Genomic DNA, 16,290 nt, shown 5'->3' with positions numbered 1-16,290 from the left:
GAGATTTACAGGTCTGATGGGAAGGCCGGCGGTCAACCTTTGTGGCCTGTGTGAGCCACGGAGTTCTTCGCTCACCCTGTTTGCCGGTTTTTTTTTTACCTCCCTCCCAGCATTTCCCTATGTTTCTATGCAGCAGGTAAGGCTTACTATCCACAAAACGGGGGGGGGGGGGGGGAATATGTGTGTGTGTGTGTGTGTGTGTGTGTGTGAGAGAGAGAGAGAGAGGGGGGGGTTAACACATTCAGAAGCAGAAGCACAGAAGGCTGAAAGAAACCGAAGCTCAGCCGGTTGAGTCTATTTTAGATGGATAGGAAAGAAGAAATAATTAATGGCGAGGTGAAGCAAGTGAAATCAATTTTTCTTGGTTTCTTAGAGCTACTATTTCCCCGAGAAAACTGCTACCACAAGATGCGCAGAACGCTGCCAATTTCAAAAGCTTGTTTACACGGATGGAAGAGAGCTCGGAGCACCCGAGAGGAGCAGGGGAGCCTGAAAAGAAAGCAGAGCGGGACGCGAGAGGCAGCGGATGACAGATTGAATCAGAGAGGCAGGGCGTCAGCGTCTAGAGGAACGATGCCTTTAATTAGGCAAGGAAAGCAACAGGAACACAGCCATTTAACACAAAAACGAGGAGGGTGAAAGAGACAACCGCCTACACCATGCGAACAGGAAAAGCCCAAAGCTGCAACAACAGGGGAAGAGGTCTGTGTCCTGATTCCAGGGGAGCGCAGGAACGCAGGGAGAAAAACCAAACCTGCATCATTCTGAAATGGTCGTCTTTGGTTTTTTAAGATGAATTCCAGAATGGGCCTTATAGAGAATATGTTAAATATGCCTTTACAGAATGTTTTTAATACTTATTAAATATCCTTAATGCTTTTAAAACACGGTTTCAAAGAGCACTGATTTGTCTACCATAAAGGAATAAAACAAACAGGTTTAGTAAAAACTGAATAAAGGGAAACGACGGCAGAAGTCGCTGTGAGATTTGCAGGCACTAGATTCTAGTTAGTAGGGACTCAAGGAAAGTTCTGATTTATTGAATATTTTTAAAAAATGATTTAAACACAGATGTTTGTGGTGGTTTCAAATTTTCTTCTTATATGAACAGTTGCCCTTCCCAGATTATAAAGGAGTTGCAACACATCCTTCTTAAGTCATGGGCAGGATTCAACCCTGTGCCAGGGTGGGAACCCCACTGGGTCACTTATTTCCAGTCTAGCTGAGAAAAGGCACGTGTTTTATACTTACAGATGAAAACCGTTTTCATGTTTCGGTCCCTTCTGAAACTACCCTAAGCATAATATTTGTACCTTGTGTCTTGATCTTGCCTTATCGACGTCTTGGTCTCTGCCCTTAAAATTAAGCCTGACAGCTATGCCTGTGAAATCATGGTTACGTTCTCCGCCGCGTATATATATTTTTTCCATGTGCTTTCAGAGGCATCTCTTTGTGGTTCTTCACAGGCACAAGCTAAGACATGGTCGGTTTTTTTTTCTTTCTTTGCTTCAGCTTGCCGCTTCTCTTTTCAGCTTCTCTAGAACTTCCTCTGGAGTCAATGGTGCCAAAATCTTCACTAATTTTTCTCGAGATTTGCCACCCTGTTTCACATAGAAAAGCAAAGAGCTTTACAAGGTTCTGTAACATCAGGGTATTTTGAAAACAGATTATTACAGACAAGGGTCGCAGAGGGTGGACCGAGGTTTATGGCCCCCCCCCCACCTGGGTGACCCTGAGCACCTCCCAGCCTAACAAGCTGGCCTCTTGTAGGGCTGCTGACTAGGAAGCTTTTCCCTGACACCTTCAATTCCATGTGGGTTAAAATCTTCACGACAGCTGGTGAAAATGGTAAAACAGAAGTCGGAAAGAAGGAAACTTTCAAGAGCCCACCAGGAAATGTACTGGGGGAGAAAGAATTGCACCATACCTTCTCCAAAACCACCTCGCTCTTCTTCACTTCAAGAACCTTCGAAAGATAGCGACACAGCTCTGCGTTGGCTTCTCCTTCGGACGGAGGTGCAGCAATGGCTACACCGACTGCAGCCGCACCCAGGTCTGCAAGACAGATTTTGCGTTTTTGCATCTCCCAAGATACACTAGATGTGTCCTTTTAAGCTCCCATCTTAAAAAAAAAAACAGCACTCTCCAAACCCTCATTCAAGATGTCTATATATGTAAAACCTGCAGCAAAGGTAGGCTGTTTGCGGCTACATCTCCCATCCTCCCTTGCCAGCACTAGTTTGATTACACTCTCAATCAATACGAAGTGACAGAGAAGACCTGCAGATTCAGGGTGAGGAGCTATCGACAAACCTGCAACTATCAACCCGGTTTTTCTTTTTCTCCTAATACAGGTGAGGTGTTTGGCGCTGGATAATGAGATTCGCCTTGCAAATGAAAGACCAACATTACTACTCTGCCTATTTGTTTCCAAGCCAGCCAAGACCTTTTCTAGCTTGTATTTTCATGCACATCACAGTGGAACCCGATGCTACCAGCAAAGCGAATGCAGGCAGGCCAGAACATAAACACACGCAACTCTTCTTTCAACGAACCCGATGGAAAAGGAACATGACAGGGGCTCTTTCCTTCCTGAACAGTGAAGAGGAAAATATATATATTCAGAGGTCTCGTGCTTCTTCCCTTGACATTCCTCTCACTCACCTGCATGGAATTTCTGGATGCCTATGGAAATCTACGGGGTTGGTGCACAAAGTTGGACCAGATTTGTTTTTTGTTTTTAAAGGGTAGGGAGAGGCTAAGTGTATTTGAGCAGGGCTCAGCCTCTCCTGGGAACACACCCCTATTTTGAACAAAAACAAACTGCCCACGGTACGAAAGCTGAAGTACAAACGTGTTTCTTCTCGGCTTAAGACGGGCACCGTACCTGTAACCGCGTTTTGTTTTGATCCGGGCTTGGCGTGTACAGAGATCACAACCGAACCGTTTTTATCAGTGGCCACGGGACCCGAAGGAACAGGAGGCTTCGCTCGGTCCTCAACCTGTGACTTTCCCTTAAGAGAGAATTGGGGGGAGAAAACATATCATTAATTTAGAAATGGACGTGGCTGCACCGAAGCGGATGACCAAGTCAATGGGTTGGCGGCTCTTCCCCACCCACCCTCACCTGATCCTGGTGCCGCCAGCCCAAGGTGGAAAGAAGAGGCCGTGGCTGGCGAACTAGGGCAGAATAAGCCCACTTAGAAGCCAAGAACTGGGGAGGCATTCGCTGTACGGATGTGTTTATCTGCCAGGACACACAGAGGGTCTCTCGGACCCAAGGCACCCCTCTTTGAGCGTCTCCTGCAAATATTTGTATCCTTATGGTTCTCAGCCTTAATAATGGGATTTTAAGGCTGGGCAACTCTTAAGAGCCATGAAGCGGGAAGGGGCCTGCGAGGCCCCGGAGTCCCACCCCTCTGCTCAGCAGCCTCTTTAGGCTCCTTGTATCCTATCTTTAAAGGTCGCCTTTCAAGGAGGGGAGTCGCCACACCTCGTTTTCAGTCTTCGACTAGGGTCTTACAAGGATGTGAGCCGCCTTGGGTCCTTTTCAAGGGCCCAAGGCGGGGCGAAAATATTTTAAACCAAACCAAAGGAACAGGACGTGCCACAGGGGAGAACTTTCTCCCTCTGCGTGCCGCCCTTTTTATTTTTCCTCCTCCCTCCGCGCCCTCTTTCCTCTTCTGCCACTCCTCGGTTGGCGTCCTTTATCCCCTTCGCGCGAGGTCCGTCCCTCCTTCCCCTCCCCTCAGGGCCGCTTCCGCTTCCAGCCACTGACCTTCCGGGGCATGGCCGCCCCCGGCGCCCCCCTCCCCGCCCGGCCTCGGACACCAACCGCCGCGGGGCTCCCGCAAAGGCTCCCTCCGAGCGCGCCCCGACGGGAGGCGAGGAGGGCCAATCCCGGCAGGGCCATTTCCGCCCTCTCCTGAGCCCACTTCCGGCGACCCGAGCGGGGAAAGGGCAGCGCCCATAGAGGCACGAAAAAGGATAGAGGCGGCTGCTCGCCTCTCCAGGCGGAGCGAGGCGAAGGGAAGGGGCGGGATTTCGTCTTATTGCGTGGGCTTACCTCGGAAATCGCCCCTGGGGAGGCCCCGTTCCCTCCCCTGCTCCTCCGTGGGTAGGTGGTGCTGGGGGGTTTCGGGAGGGAGGAATGTCATGTATTTTAATTGAATTTTAATTGTAAGCCGCTCAGAGACCTTTGGGTAGAGTGGCCGGCATGTAAGTTGAATAAATAAAATAAATTGGGATTTGTTGGGAGAGAATTATCTGTAATTTCTCCCCCTCCCTCCTAAAGTCTCCCTCCAGTATCACCTTCCCCGGCGCAATTGGGAATTTTACCCAAGGTGGCTTACAACATTGAAAGACCCTCTGCTTTTCTATAAAACTTACTCCTTGTTCTTGCCGGGAAAGGTGGGGGGGGGACCAGGGTTGTGCTGTTTGACATGGGAGAAAACTGTATTTTGTCTGGCCCGCTCAACACACATTACGATGCTTTGGAGCTAAACCAGCATAAATGCATTTACTCGCCTGCTGTGCAGATCAGGCTAAATCCCAATTGTTAGCATCAACTAGATTAGGTTCCTTGAACGAAGGGGACTTTTAAAAGTAAACACGTATATCCCAATGATTCCACAGGTGTACCCTAGCTAAGAAAAACTATTATAGCCTGTTGACCTTGATTAACATCTCTCCATGTTTAATAGAGTACAGTACAGTTCTTTTAAGCATAAACTGTGTCCAGTCAAAATTTATGATTTACTTGTACTTTCCAAAACTAGATGAGACATCTTCAGTTCTTCACTTGGTATTTTAAGAATAAGTTCATACAACTTCTTCTGAGTAACACTGTTAACAGTACACAACAAAAAAGATTATCAGTATGTACACCATACTGAGTGCAATTACAGATGCAATTTGTGTCATTCTTAGTTCTGTTTTTTTCCCCATAATGCCTTTAGTTTTTAAGAACGCCAGTTCCATTTCACTGCACCGTACAAGAACAAAGCCATCTGCATCCTGCAAGAAGGGGATCTCGAGGGTGGGGAAAATACAAATACTCTGCTCACTCTCCGGTTATAGGTGGAACACTTAAAGTGGTGAAGTTACCTATTATATACAAGTAAGAAGCTTTTAGTTCAAGAACGATTTGGCCGCATACTGCTGCTGGAAGTAGTGAATACTTGTTTTTAGTACCTCCCATGTATATTACTTCAGTTTCACAACACATTTGTGATTATTTACAAAGTTTCACAGTATTTCACATCTCCTGTAAGTTCTTTCTTATCAAAAGGTCTTCCTCCACCTTGGTTACTCAAAGTTACGTATAAAATATTATTTCTGGTATCTGTCCATCTTCTATCGATGTGCCGTTGTTGTTGCCCGGGGAACTAAAAAAGAAAAAGCATGTTTTGCTTGATGTAGGAGATTCATGGATTACTTTCTTCAGTCCTTTGGTGCCATAATGAGAATCTGGACCCTAAAAGCAAATGAACAAAAGTTAGATTTTTTTCTCCCTTAACAAAACTCAGAATTTATTTATTTATTAAGATTTTTAGACTGCCCATCTAGCATCTTAGAATGTTCTACTGGCTACTGTAGTTTATGGTCAAGAATCAAAAGAGAAGTACATGCTGTGACACATAAGAGCAGCCCTGCTGGATCAGGCCAGGCGCCCAACTAGGTCCAGCTTCCGATATCTTACAGTGGCCCCACCAGATGCCTCTGGGAGCACCTGAGACCACGAGAGACCTGTCTCCTTTTCGTTTTAGTTCAAGAACGATTTGGCTGCATGACACAAATGACGTGGTTTTTTTTTAAATACAACTACATGGTCACATAGTCTACATGAAGTCCAGTGCTATTTAAAGGCTTCACAAATTTAAAACACCTCACCTTCAAGGTTGCACATGCTGTGTAGCACACGGTTGGCAGGATCTCTATTGGTTCTTTGAACATAACTCTGAAAGTATTTGCAGTTCCATCGCAGCTAAATCCAGTGTCATTCTGTCCTAGCGTCTGGTTTTTCTCATATTCAATTATCTGTCGTAAGGTAAAAAGCCAAGCAAGAAACCTGTGATTTTTCATTATAAACTATTTTTTAAAAACACCTTACTAAGAAGTCCATACACTGACTTTTACCACTGGAACTAGTTCAACATTTCCAGCTCCTGATCAAACTAAAGGTTTAGGGCTAAGCAGAGCTCCACAATCCATCATGTTGAGATTTGAGACTGATTTGGCACCTGTGATCATTATCTTATTTCCACTGTCATAGTTTCTCACCAACATGAAAATATCTATATTGACTTTATGTATATAGCTGGACTTTACTCAAAATACTCAAATGACCTTGTTCTCTTGCCTGCAACATCAGGTAACAATAAGAGGCATCCCACTTTTCTTTAAAGTGCTGCCTCAGAGCAGCTTCATGAGATGCCTCTAATCTCCTTACGGCACTGGGCCAAGATTTATTCCTTAACTCCAGATATGCTTTGAATGGATTTGTGTTCCTCTTAGTCTAGCCAGAACATGTCTGTTATTTTGGCTGCAGCTGTAGATGGGTGAACATTTGTTATGTTTCAGTTTTTGCATGCCACTTTGTATATGTTGAAGTGGACTAAAACAGTTTGTTTTAAAAATAAATATAGACTTTAATACAAAACTCACTGCTTTGAGAAAAAGTATAGATATCTGATTGGTTGATTTGGCAGATTTGCAATGCAGAAAGATGTACTGATAAAAACCAGATGCTTTGTAACCTACAATTATGAGCAAACATAAACAACTTTAAATAGGTACACAAAGGGCTTTGAGTGAATAGTTAAAAAAACTATTATGCTGAAATAGTGGCAAATAGTTTTAAACCGTTTCTGCCCAAATACTACATAAAAAGTCAGACTAGCATCTTTTAATTATTATGAAAAAATGCTTTTCTAATTAACGTGTCTGTTAATTCTCCAAACCGAATATTCACATTTTGGTTTTGGAAAGCAGGAGAAATTTCAAAGGAAAGTTTTTCTCTAAACATCTTTTTTTTTTTTTTTTTTTTTGCTAATAAAAGATTCTAGGTTTTATATGCAAGTACGTTAAAGTACTTGTAAAGCAACTGGAGTAGATGACTCATTAGAAAAACAAAAAACTGTGGTACCTGTATATTCACTTGGTAATCAGTGGGACCATGAATAGATCCGTATAATCCAAATCCCACAATTGAAATCCTTCTATTGACTGTGAATCTTGAAACAGAGAAAAAGAAGGTAATCATTGCATTTGGAAACCAACAAATCTTCATTCTCCATAAGCTGAAAAGGATTTCTAGGCCAAACAAATTACTGTGAAATGGAACAGAATTATTACCAAATGGAAAATTTTCTCTTTAACTTGCTTCACAATACAATATTTCAAGAGAAGGAATGACCTCCAACTCCTTTCTCTGATCACAATCTATTTCTAAAGCTAAAGGAATTTTCGAAACAAGTATGTGATATAGTAGTGGAGTTGTCCCACTTGATTGCTTTGGTTCAGCTGGTTAGTTTCATGCTCTCACTATATTAAGTTTTCTTGATCCAGAAGCTTGATAGTGTATGTCATACCACTTGAGTTGTACTGTGTGCTTAAGGCCCTAGAATCTATCAGGCTGAAAGAGCTATTTGCAATTTCTTAAAACTGTTGAGGTCGGTTACGGCAATGTTTCTCCAAATTGTGATGGGCAGATTGGAGACAGAGCTATGACACCACCACTCCACAAAGGGGCATTCCCCCCACCCCCCAAAATGGGGGAACCAATACCTGATCCGGTCACTTGTTCCACTGTAACCCCAGCGGCTCTCCACTTGCTGGAACCGATTGATGCAGCACTCCTTCCCTCTAAGACAGCATCTTGGCCGGTCAATATAGTCAACTCTAGGCTTAGGGTTGACTGTAAAATGCAGAAAGAGGTTTACTACTTCCCGATCTGACAAAATTCCAGACTGAGCAGGACCTGAGGGGAGGGAAAAAGGCAATGCAAATGAGCTGAACGTATTCTGCACAGAGTGGCCAACTGAGAAACTTGCTTGAGGCAACTTTTCTGACAGGCCTACTTACACACATTTACCCCATGGCTAGGCTGCAGATGTTCAAGTTGGAATCTGGATTAATCAATCTGGGCCGTAAAAGGGGGAAAAACCCTACAACCTTAAAGAGAAAACTGACAAGAAATGAAATATCAGTGGCATTAAGCGGATATGAATCTAGAGACTCCCTAGAAATGTATTTGGATCATGGTGGTTATCTGTTAAAAGAAGCTACAATGCTCTTTAAAACAATAAGAAATACACCATTTAACTTCATTGCCCACCTCAGCTAGCCAAACCAGGTTGGGTTAGCCACAGGTTTGCTAAACTTCACACAGAACACGGAGATTATATTTGGGGATTATGTACTCGTTCTTGACAACTGAGATTTTATCATTCACGAGCCATTGCGTTCCACAGTAAATCATCTATAACTGAACTACATGCTGCCAAATCTGCCAGCGGCAAAAGGATTAATCAGGATGAAAATTATATTATCCTGGTTTAACTGGTTTGCATAGTGCAGTTGCATGAATAGAAAATACCATTTTAACAGCATATGATGGGTTATTTACACAGCTTTTAAGCAGGAGTTAGAATGCAACATTATAAATGCCAAAATGAAAAGTTAAATGCACCTACAATGATGTACACATTTCTGCAGAGGATTCCAGTTTCACATACATTCCATCTCTCTCTATACACTGGGTTGTGTCCATAGTAACCCTATACATGTCTAAATTAAGTCAGACACCAACCAGATGTATCCTTAGGAAAATGAGTAGAAGCAGCTGAACCACGTTGAACAACTAACCGACAGCCAATGGCTTATGTTTTCTGCATTTTGACAGGAACTCTATGGCCCATTCGGGGAATGAGCCACACTTCCTCTGACCAGGAAATAAGAGGAATGAGCCTCTTATATTTGAAAGCAGACACATAACGACCGAGGCATACGTTTTTTTTTCAATGACACACGATAAATGTCACTTTGACTGTGGAAAACTCTTTTGTTATTGGCAGCTGAAACGCTGCCTGCAGAATGTATGCGGGCTACGACAGTCTTCCCTAGGGGCCTGCCCTTCTAGATCATAAACAGGGATTGTGGTGCAGGAAAACTAGAGGGCACACAGTGGGAGAAAGCTGCACTGGGGTGAATGAGAACAGTTTCTGGACACAGCTAGTTCAGGGTTGTTTTATTTCACAAAGAAAGAAACCACAGGCAGGATCTGATGCACGTATTGCCAGGATGGAGGGCCTACAGGAATCAAGGAAGCTTTTTTCTAACTTGAATATGCTTGTTACAGATCAAGCTGAAAGATGATCGTATACATTTTAAGTGGGAAACCAAATAGGGTGAAGGGTCATTTGTCCTTGGATGGGAGACCACTAGGGAATACCAAGAATCTTCTGGGGAGTCTGACTCTGCAGAAGGCACCTTTCTACATCCCTGCGGATCTAAATGCCTACAGGAGCCAAATATATGCTCCAATCTTTTTCTTGTTTTCAATCCCCATCCCCATGAATGTGTTGCTAAACACAGATAAGTAGATCACTTCACTGGCAATGTATGAACGCAGTCCTTAAGGCACACTTTGGCCATTCTATCTCTAAAGACATTTGTGATGGTTCTCTTTTGGCTACAAGATGGCAAGTTGTCTCCCAAGGGTTACCTGCTGCAAACTCCTCAATTGTCATCAGCGGAAAGCGGATTAAGGACAGAGCTTTGCCAAGTACTTTCTGCTTATTTACAGAGGTGACTGGTAACTGCTGCCTCTGACATTCGGCTTCGGCCCAGCGAACAACAGCTCCAAACAGCCGGCTCTCCCGAATACTGAGAGTATCTCTTTCCAACACAGCACATAGCGTGTCTGGAAAGAAACACAACACAAGGTCATGTAGAGACTTTAGGGATTTAAAAAAAAAACCTGCATGGATCTCCCACTTTTAGCAAGGACGACAGATTATTGGTGAACTTGCTTTGATTTGCCTTTCCTTCCATTACAGGTAGTGTTTGCCATATCTTCTAACAGGAAAACAAAACTTTTTAAATGACTGTTTTTGTTACTTTACAACAGCAGTTCTAAGCATCAAGTGAATGCTGTATTCTCTGAGTTTGAAACTGACGCACCAGTCCTACAGTTGTCAAAGGAAGCAATTCCCACAGAATTTATGTACTTGGTGTGTTTATGTGCCACCTCTCCTCCAATGAGCTTAAGGAGCTATACATGCCTCTCTTCCCACCTATTTTATCCTGTGAGGTTAAGTCAGGCTCAGAAAGTATCTCTGGCCCGCTGTCACCTCACATACTTCATGAGAAAAATGAAGATTTGAACCCGTGACTCCGAAGCCAGGGTCCAACACTGCAACCACTAAACCTAAAAATAGTAGAATACGCATTAGATTGCCCTGCAGAACTTTTTCATAGCTAATCTTTCCTAAAAACCGAAAATCAAGATAACATGCTAACTCAGCACACCTCTGACTCAACAGATTTGTGTCTGGAAAACCTGGACATCTTTGAATCGCCACACGAAAGGCTTAACCACAGATATTTAAATTGCCAGTCTGATCCTGGGATTAACACCTGGAGGGCCACACGTTCCCCACCCCAGTCTAGTTCCTCAAAGGCAACATGAAGGCTAGATAGCTACTTACCTATATCAATATCGGTGAAGCCTTCTGCACTGATGGCATCCATCGTACTTTTGTCTATTGTGTCTAGACAAAGACTAGCTAGTTGTGGTTCATCAAACAAACGAGCCTATCAAGAGAGACGTGATTAGATTTAACCTGCAGATTCAGTACTGCAGGACAGGACGGACAGGTAACAGAAATGCTTTCCTAGAGAAACAAAAAAGTATTTTTTACTGAAATAAAATGTAGTGGTATTTTCTTTTTTGACATTACGATTTTATACATATTTATATGTAAAACTGCATGTGTCTCTGCCAGCCCCTCCTGTCGCTCCCTAGGATCACAACTAATAAAGATGATTATTTGGTAAATGGTTACTTTGAATGGCCGAAATTGTGGCTAGATGTTGTTGCTGTTGAGAACACTTAGCCTCAGTGAAGACAAGGGAAGAGAATCCCCTCTCAAGAAAGAACACACAATCCTACAGCTCGCTTCTTTTTCAATACAATTATTAAGAATACCATATGCACAATTTCTGGAAGGTACATAGAGGACAGCATCCTGTTGCCTAATACTGCCCGCACAATGGGACCAATATCATCACCAGGGGCAATCTGCTGCTGTTTAAAGAGTTGTGTGTGGGTTTTTTCAATTCCAGGGCCTGCACAATTTCATCTGATTGCACATTGAGTTGTATGCAACCTGAAATCAAAAAGGGAATACTTTTATCGGCTGTAATCTGAGGCTCATGTCATTCCCACTGTGCAGGCAGAGCTAGGCCAACAGGATAATGACCATGGGGTTGCAAGTAAATGTGTTAAGCATCAGTGAATAGGCCTGCTTAGTGATCCACATGCAACAGAGGCTGCTCTTTAAACTTTGGAAAGTTTATCAACTGACAGCAAGGATTTTTACTCGCAACATTGCTAAAGACATTATCTGAAAAAAGAAGACAATTTAACAACATTCCCAATTGTGGTAATAAAATGAGCAGGTCAACAACTGTGGACTGGGTCATGTTTTACTTTCCAGGGTGCCCTCGACACTGAACAAACAGGCCAAGTCAGTAGAAGCCCAAGGAAGCAGTTCTAATTTGGACATCTTGCTTAAACTTGTCACATCATGTGAACTGCAGGATCTGGATTGCTCAACAGAGAAAGTAAACAGAATAAAATTTACGAAAGTGGACACCAAAGAATAAGTGCCTCACATAAAAAGACAGTATCATGTGCTTAAGTCCAAAGCTCACTTCTTTAACCCTCCCACCCATGATTTGAATTCAGTCACTTCTGCTAAGCTGCAAGCTTTTTTTTGGGGGGGGGAGGACAGTGTCCCCTTCCCAAAATCACAATCGGGGTTCAACAAACATATGCTGTAAATTATCGTATTACAGTATATGCGCCATAACAAACTTCCCCATATAGTTAAACAGTCTGCACACAGTTATGAAAGCAAGACAATAAAAACATCAAACATAATGTAGCATAAAGCAATGCCAAACACCTATGTGAGCACAGACAGCAAAACGGGGGTGGTGGTGGTGGAGGCTGTATTCAAAAGTGTCCCCAAAGAGAAGTGTTTTCAGCAGCTTCTTGAATGGAGGGGGGGGGGGCAGACGTAGCTCCTCCAGGAAACAGTTCCAGAGTGATCACGCCACCACCAAGAAGGCCCTGCGTCTCACAGAAGACTTTCTGGCCTCCTTCGGCGTAGCCACCTGGAGGACCATAGTCCAAGAGGATCTAATGGTATAGGGAAATGACTTTGGGGGGGGGGGGAGAGACTCTCCACCAGGGAACGTGGTCCCAAACTGTGAGAGGATGGATGTTTTTAGGATTACAGACTACTGAATACATATATTTAGGCATGGCAATTAACTGTGTTCAGCAGCTGACAGACAGCAATGTTAATTAGTGCTATCATACATCAGCACCAGCAAGACAGTTACCTGAGTGAGCAGCATAAAAGCATTATCTGCCCGAAGGTGCTTTGTGAGAAATTCCACACAGTGAGCTTCCAGAGCTGGGACAGCGTATTTCTTGGCTGTGTACAGGGTAGTCATCACTGTTTCGGGGCCTATCTGAACTTCATCTGAATATAAAAACCTAGAAAACAAAAATTAAGAAGACTAAGCAATGTACTCATTTATGCTGCTCCCTTTAGGAACAGCTTTGGGTGGCTTGGCCCCCTCTCCCAGGGAGCCAAGTGCCCTTTAGAAGGCAGCTGCCCTTCGTGAAAACTTCTATAGGAAGCCCCTGCCCAACTCAAACTTTCTTCTCATTCCTAACAGCAGCCAAAACAGCATGCAAATTATGCTTTCTCCCTGTAAATCATTCCTACAAAACTAGCTTGCAAATAAAACCAGGTATGCTTCTGAGCTGCAAGTTTCAAAATCTTCATACCTTCTGTTTTGGAAAACTGCTGTTCTTGCAACATATCTAAGCCAAGCTGATACCAGATATTAGCAGGCAAGCCAAGCTTCCATATCTGTAAAAATCAACAGCTTGCCAAACATGAAGGGTCAGGCACCGTCTTCAGGTGCAAAACAGAAACAAGAAATGTTACATTCCTAGACAACTAGTTCAGAACACTCCTATTAGTCCAGATATGAATTGAAGTATTTCAGTTTTAACAATATCAGAAAGCTGCTCTGGAAAGGGGTGTGTGTGTTAAACTCCCTGGGGCACAGGATAAATAATGGCAATGAAACAGTGGCCCTTCTGATGTTGGGCGGATTGTACAATGCATACTCTCTCGCCCTGGACTATGCGAGTTATGGACAGCAGAAGACAGGATTCAAACCCCTAGCAAACTAGGGCCGTTCATGCTGGCCTTCCTCACAGGGTTGTTGTGACGGAGGAAAAGGAAAAAGAAGAAGAGTGGGCGGGGAGAAGCGAGGTATACAAAAAAAGAACAACTCATAACTAAGCATGTAAAATTTCCAAAAAAAATTCCCATTTTCCCCAGGAAAAAAACAAGGAACTGTAGTTTTTAGTACGACTTGGGTTTTCTATTTCTCAGTGACTACTTTTTTTTGCATGCTTATTGATGATCTTTGCCTTCTTCTTAGCGGACAACTCAACATCTGGCTTGTTAACGTTGGAAGAAGAGGATGATGCCCGCGCGGTTCACTGCTTCTAGCTTTAAATACCGTCCTTTTCACGTCGTTCAGCCCCCCCCCCCCGTCCTCAGGGCTTCCCACTTTGAAACCTCGCCTCTCCTTGACTTGTCAGCCGCCTTGAGTCCTTTTCAAGGAGAAAGGCGGGGTAAAACCCTGCTTAAAACCATAAAAACGTGTGTGTGTTTTCCCCCCTCCCACCGGGAACCAACGGACATTTCGGGAATCGTTCCACCTCTAGCCGAGGGTCGCTCACCCCCATCGCCCACCCCCTCAAAACAACCCTCCCACCCCCCTTTCCCCTCCTCCGCACCCTCCAAGTGGCCGCCTCACCCACCCACCTGAGGAGGGCCAGGAAGGCGGCCGGCTCGACGTCCGGCAGCTCGATCTCGGCCGAGGTGGTGGCCATGCCGCCGTTGAACATGGCGTCGAAGACGGCGCTGCCGGCGGCCAGGACGAAGCGGTGCGCGGGGATCCGCTGTTGCCCGGGTCCCGGCCCGCCCCCGCCGCCTCCGGCCCGCGGCCCGCCTTTGCCCACCACGAAGCGCACGTCGCTCAGCAACTCGTTGGCGAAGAGGAAGGCGAAGCGCTCGCGCAGGGACCGCTTCGTGGCCTGCCAGTTGTACACCGGCTCCCGCTGCACCGACACCGGCGCCGGGGAGGAGGCGGACGAGGGCGAGGAGGCCGCCCCGGAGGCCCCCTCAGGGCCGCCCGCCGTCGCCTCAGGGCCGCCCGCGGCCGCCATGACACCTCCTCGCAGGCCGGCGCAGGCGCACTCCCGCCGGGAGAGACCACGCCTCCTCCCCGCCGCAATTCTCTCTGCGCCGGCGCACTTGCGCAGGGATAGGCCGTCACGCCCCCATCTCCGCGCCGTTCTTCCACACAACCCGACCAAGATCTTTCTGCGCAGGCGCACACTTGCCCACCGCCCCCCCTCTCTCTTGCCGACGCGGGGAGGGGCTCCTCACTCTCCTTCTGCGGAAGCGCGCACAGAACCCCTCAGCTTCCTCATTGGGCGGAGCTGCTTCAAATATACGAGAGACGGAGTTCTTCTGCGCAGGCGCACAGTTGAGAGCGCTTTACGCAGGACTACGGCACTCAACAAGCTTTGGCTTCATGACAGCGCAGGGCGCATGCGCCCAATCGACAAGGTGTTGCTAGACACCAAATATGTAGAAGAGGCGTCCCGCTACTTTACGGAAAGTTCGTTTCCAGGTTTCCAATACAAAATCCCCATGAGCGAAAGACGGCGATCTCCCATAGAAATCAACAGAGAAGCAAAGAAGAAGAAGAAGAAAAACCAAATGTTCTTCACTGGTTTTTAAGGACATCACGTTTCAAAGATTGCCGATGAACCGTAATAAAAACAAAAATATAATGTGGCACATGGGTTGCATGCACAACGTGAACACTGCAACCCATAGGTGTTAAAACACACATTAAGATTGGTTCCTGTTCGAATTTGTATAAATTAAATCATTTACAGTCTGGTCTAGTACAATAGCCTCAGCTTAGTCATTTTAGCTTCTGCAGAAATTTCAGGCTTGATTTGACCTGGCACCCCACTTCTCTGTCCTTCTGGTAGTCCCACATATCCCCCCCAAATCTCTCCTCTAACAATACATCTCGAATTAATCATAAACACCCCAATAACTGAACCATGGTTGAGAAAATCTTTGCCACTTTCAGTTTCTTCATGGTTAAACATTGAAGTTTTGGAATCGTTCTATGATTATTATTTTGGGCTTCTCAAGGATCAACTGTAATCCTACTTTTGCATTTTCTTCCTTAATCTTCCTCAGTTCCCATTTCACTGCTCTTTTCCACCAGCAATGTGGTCACATCCTTATCTCTTAAATTAAGGAGGGCAGTGGAGAAAAGCGGCTCTGCCTAAATCAGCAACATGACACTTTTGCTTGCTTATGTGTGTGATGATTCCCATAAATGCACTCTCTAAGAGGGAGGGAAAATGTGATTTTGGCACTCTGTGGATGCATGTTAGCATCATTAGTTGGTGTGGATGGTGGGGAAGCTTCTTCTTCTTTTTGAACTCCCTGTTTCCCGAACACAAAAATCTGTGCCCCTCCGCTTTATGCTAAAAATTATATATGTCTATGCCCCCCAGTAAGCATGCTGGAAATGTTGCACCAGTAAGTCCTGTGGATGACAATAACCAGTGGAGAGTTTATTGCAGTCTACAGACTGCCACAGGAATGTAGGTGGAATAACTGCAAAGAAAATTTTAAGATTTGGAGCAGTGTTCATCTTTGCAAGCATTTCAGCAAGAAACACAAAAAGCAAGGAAAAAAAAGTTTTGGCACTTCAAAGACGGACATGTATATTTGTAATCTTTTGTGGAAGTAGACCATGTGCCACAAATGTCTTCTTCTTCTTCTTCTTCTTCTTCTTCTTCTTCTTCTTCTTCTTCTTCTTCTTCTTCTTCTTCTTCTTCTTCTTCTTCTTCTTCTTCTTCTTCTTCTTGCT

General features: G+C 44.8%; 2 protein-coding genes and 1 long non-coding RNA gene across 4 annotated transcripts; all 3 read right to left on the bottom strand.

Moving 5' to 3' along the window:
• Positions 1–555: 555 nt before the first annotated feature.
• Positions 556–3,939, bottom strand: C12H15orf40 (chromosome 12 C15orf40 homolog). 2 transcript variants are annotated; one of them, XM_072981613.2, is made up of 4 exons: positions 3,779–3,939; positions 2,888–3,014; positions 1,928–2,055; positions 556–1,601 (listed from the first exon to the last, which is right to left on the bottom strand). In XM_072981613.2, exons 1-4 carry the CDS (start codon positions 3,911–3,913, stop codon positions 1,509–1,511), a joined length of 483 nt encoding a protein of 160 aa, XP_072837714.2. In that variant the 5' UTR covers positions 3,914–3,939; the 3' UTR covers positions 556–1,508. The 2 variants fall into 2 exon arrangements, with proteins under 2 accessions (XP_072837714.2, XP_020645865.3); XM_020790206.3 differs by lacking the exon at positions 3,779–3,939 and adding an exon at positions 3,128–3,570.
• A 730-nt stretch (positions 3,940–4,669) lies between these two features.
• On the bottom strand, positions 4,670–14,597 carry BTBD1 (BTB domain containing 1). Its single transcript, XM_072981552.2, has 8 exons — positions 14,148–14,597; positions 12,637–12,793; positions 10,713–10,818; positions 9,728–9,925; positions 7,789–7,981; positions 7,148–7,235; positions 5,893–6,039; positions 4,670–5,476 (listed from the first exon to the last, which is right to left on the bottom strand). The coding sequence occupies exons 1-8, from the start codon at positions 14,549–14,551 to the stop codon at positions 5,318–5,320; spliced, it is 1,452 nt and encodes a 483-aa protein (XP_072837653.2). The 5' UTR covers positions 14,552–14,597; the 3' UTR covers positions 4,670–5,317.
• On the bottom strand, positions 6,302–7,137 carry LOC144584640 (uncharacterized). Its single transcript, XR_013539023.1, has 2 exons — positions 6,667–7,137; positions 6,302–6,550 (listed from the first exon to the last, which is right to left on the bottom strand). It is a non-coding gene; the product is annotated as an uncharacterized LOC144584640 (long non-coding RNA).
• Positions 14,598–16,290: the final 1,693 nt, after the last annotated feature.

This window comes from Pogona vitticeps, chromosome 12 (assembly GCF_051106095.1).
Source record: "Pogona vitticeps strain Pit_001003342236 chromosome 12, PviZW2.1, whole genome shotgun sequence".
NCBI lineage: Eukaryota > Metazoa > Chordata > Lepidosauria > Squamata > Agamidae > Pogona > Pogona vitticeps.
Note: the sequence above shows the minus strand (reverse complement) of the source record. Positions and strands in the feature narration are given on the sequence as shown.